The sequence below is a fragment of the Vanessa cardui genome, chromosome 18 (genome assembly GCF_905220365.1).
Source record: "Vanessa cardui chromosome 18, ilVanCard2.1, whole genome shotgun sequence".
NCBI lineage: Eukaryota > Metazoa > Arthropoda > Insecta > Lepidoptera > Nymphalidae > Vanessa > Vanessa cardui.
Window position 1 is genome coordinate 4,343,564 of NC_061140.1, and position 3,345 is coordinate 4,346,908.

The 3,345-nt window shown below is 28.2% G+C and overlaps 1 protein-coding gene across 1 annotated transcript; it reads right to left on the reverse strand.

The window, feature by feature from the left end:
- Positions 1-170: 170 nt before the first annotated feature.
- On the reverse strand, positions 171-2,814 carry LOC124537628 (N(6)-adenine-specific methyltransferase METTL4). Its single transcript, XM_047114526.1, has 5 exons — positions 2,448-2,814; positions 1,969-2,204; positions 1,647-1,775; positions 872-1,212; positions 171-596 (listed from the first exon to the last, which is right to left on the reverse strand). The coding sequence occupies exons 1-5, from the start codon at positions 2,640-2,642 to the stop codon at positions 460-462; spliced, it is 1,038 nt and encodes a 345-aa protein (XP_046970482.1). The 5' UTR covers positions 2,643-2,814; the 3' UTR covers positions 171-459.
- Positions 2,815-3,345: the final 531 nt, after the last annotated feature.

The following is a 3,345-nucleotide window of genomic DNA, read 5'->3' on the forward strand; positions in this document are numbered from 1 at the left end:
TGGCACAAATCATACGTCAACAAAGCCTTTTTTCGGAGTTTCGATAGGCCGTTTAAAATTTTTACAAAAAATCTCCAAGATAGAAAAAAAATAAATAAGTACGAAAGCCAGTTATGATAAGTATGGTCAGTGGACCAGTGACAGACAGCAGTGACGTCATACGAAATATAGATTCGCTTTCGCGCGAAAATTAAAATTGACATTTTGAAACCGTCTTTTTTGCAGTGAATTACAGTTTTAGATTTTAATAGACATACTTGTGGTCTATCATATACGGAGTGCTTTTAAATAAACACAAAAATAAAAATATCGTATCTTCCCTATTATTATGACGTTGTAAGAGACAGATAAAAAACCGTAACGAATTAAGATTTCAATAATAATAATTTTAACTTCTTGTTTCCATACTATATAGATTTAAATAAAAAAGAATCGTATTTATAAATAATAATGTATTTGTTATCTTTCTTCATACAGTGATATATGTTGCCACTTCAAAGGTTCATAACCAACACTGGTTGTGTTCGGTAGTAAATACCGCGCAAACAGCTCTAATATATTCACTTCTTTGACATCCATACAAGGTCTTAATAAATCTGAAATATGAATGTAACAGTTTTTAAACAAAAATAAATGCTTATAAATATTATATTTTCACCCCTTTTTTTAACAGGTTAAGGAGGACTTAATGGCAAATGGTCACTATTATTTCCCATAGACGATAAATTTACCAAAAAAGTTTTAGCTTATGAGTCTTGCAAACCAGCACGCTTTAAACAAAACCAAAGTAGCAGAGTTTTTAACATTTAATACCTGTGTAGTCATACCTGGGTGGACTTTTTTATATACTACAACTCATTTAGATACTTACCTAATAAAGGCGGTTTATGCGAGTGCAAGGCACTCGGTACACTCATCAATAATAAATCACATGGTATATGTTTAACTTCTCCAACTTTGCCTATTATAACTCTTTCGTAGGGTTGCTTCTTACAGCCAGCACTAAACTCGCACAGAGGTGCCAGGTCTATATTTACTTTCAGCCAATACCATGTTGTAACATATTCAACACCCCATTCTGGGAATATTATATTTTTGACAGCATTTATGTTACTTTGTGCATTTGTACACCAGACGGCTATTAAACTATTTTTAGAAAGTAGATCCTTTAGTGGTATTGATGCTATATCTTCATTGTACATCATTGAATAACTAAAATAAATGAATAAAATCACTGTTATTATCATTTTTATTTTAAATTGATATTAATTATGGTAATGCTGTTTTTAATGATAATTAATTTAATTTAAAATGCAGATTTATGACATTAAATATGTAGATTTACATATAAAGTTTAGTTTCAATTTGAAAGTCCATACTGCCTCAATGGTTTATCGGCTAGCTTATGAGGTTGCATATATCTAGAATTTGGGTTCTTATCAATACTTCAATTTATTGAGATTTTTTGTGCTTAATTTTCAGTTAGCCTAGATTTTATAGTACAGCATAGTTACCATCCCTAAGAATGGGTGTAATTTCATTCTTTTATTTATTATTATTATATTATAAAAAACCTCTGTTTGCTTAAACACTTGTAAGCTGGACACGGCTTAAATATTCAGGTATATTTCTTATAAAATACAAACCTCAGCTTATCGTTAGCACCTTTCAACCTTCTGATATATTTGTTCCACCAAGGAGGGTCAGCTATCACTATGTCATACTTGTTAGTCTCCAACTTCTGGCATTGTTCTTTTACACATCCACACAAAAACCTTTGAATGAAACAATGCTATCACAGTTTAAAAATAATATAATGAATCTGAATCTATGTTAATGTATTAGCTCACTAGCACCACAATATTACAGGAATTTTTAATGACAAATTTGTTCTTAACTACAAGCCAATATTTCTATAACAATTATTGAAGCAATAATGTTAAAAAATTAAACAATATTTTTATTTACCTTGCTTTTGGTGGAATGAGAAAATAGTCATCTTTAACTTTACAACACAGTGGAATGTCAGAGTTATTGCCACCATTCAATCCTTTGTGATCAAAGACTGTACACTCAAAGTATTTCCTTGATAGATCCCTGACAAGTGATGTTTCTAGTAAGTTATACTTGTTTCTTATACTTTCCTTAATTTCTAATGGAATTTTTTCATAAAGATCTTTGTACATTTGTTTTACCCGATATGCCTAAAACATTACTATTTTTAACTTCCGCTTAGACAGGATTCAATAATAAACAGCTTGTAGAATTATTATATTTTATCCATGAATATAAAGACTGCCACATAACAATTAGATTCTATGAAAGAAAACAACGAATTCAAACATTTATATTCGATGATCTTGGATAAAACTCGAATATAGTATACTAATGTACAATGCAGTGTAACATGTTTTTACTTCAGTCTAGTTAAAAATAATTTAACTTACTTCTTCGATTATTTGACTACATTCTCGTGGTCTCTTTTTATTCCCGTTTCGTTCACTATTTTTTATAGAAAACAATTTTCCTATCAATGTATAGTTTGATTTCTCCTCTTTGTTATTTACACCTTCATATATTTTAGATATAAAATTATTATGATCAATTAAAACCAAGTTCCTTTCGCTAAATAAAATACTCATGTCGTGAAATAAGTTATTTGATACTATTGATTATAGAATATCTCAATTATTTTCAATTTATTAAAAACATTCTCGTTGTTTTTTGTTCTACGCATATGTAGCCATTTAACTTGTATACTTGTATTTTGTTTTTAATTAAATTCAAAACTTTACATTTCAAATTGTAGCTACTAAATTTGTTATCTATATCTGCACTTGCACTATTCCTACTACCTACTAAATGTCATTTTTGATACATTCAAATTTATTTTTGATACATTCAAATTTACGCCTTTTTTCGTACTCAACTAATTAGTTGTTTTACATTAGCGGGGTAAATTTTTTCTCTAGTTTTTAGAAATAAATATCCACTTGTAAATTGTTTTTAACTGCCGGTTAAAACTTTAAGTTTAGTACGATTTTTTTTTAAATTTAGAATAACTTAACTTATTGACAAAACCAAATTATATATAACTTAAATAGCGATATAAATTATGTATAACTTAAATAGCGATTTAGAAAACTTAGAACTCAGTTCCGTTTTATATTTATCTTATAAATAATATTCCAACGTTTACTTGTGTCACAAGTTATTTTTTTTCCGTTTTAAGGTATTATAAAAGATTTCTTCACATTAAAAATTAAATTATCTTATCTGTAATTTTAATATAAATGACAGCTTGTCAAGTTCGATGTCAAATGTCAAAGAATTATTTACATTTTT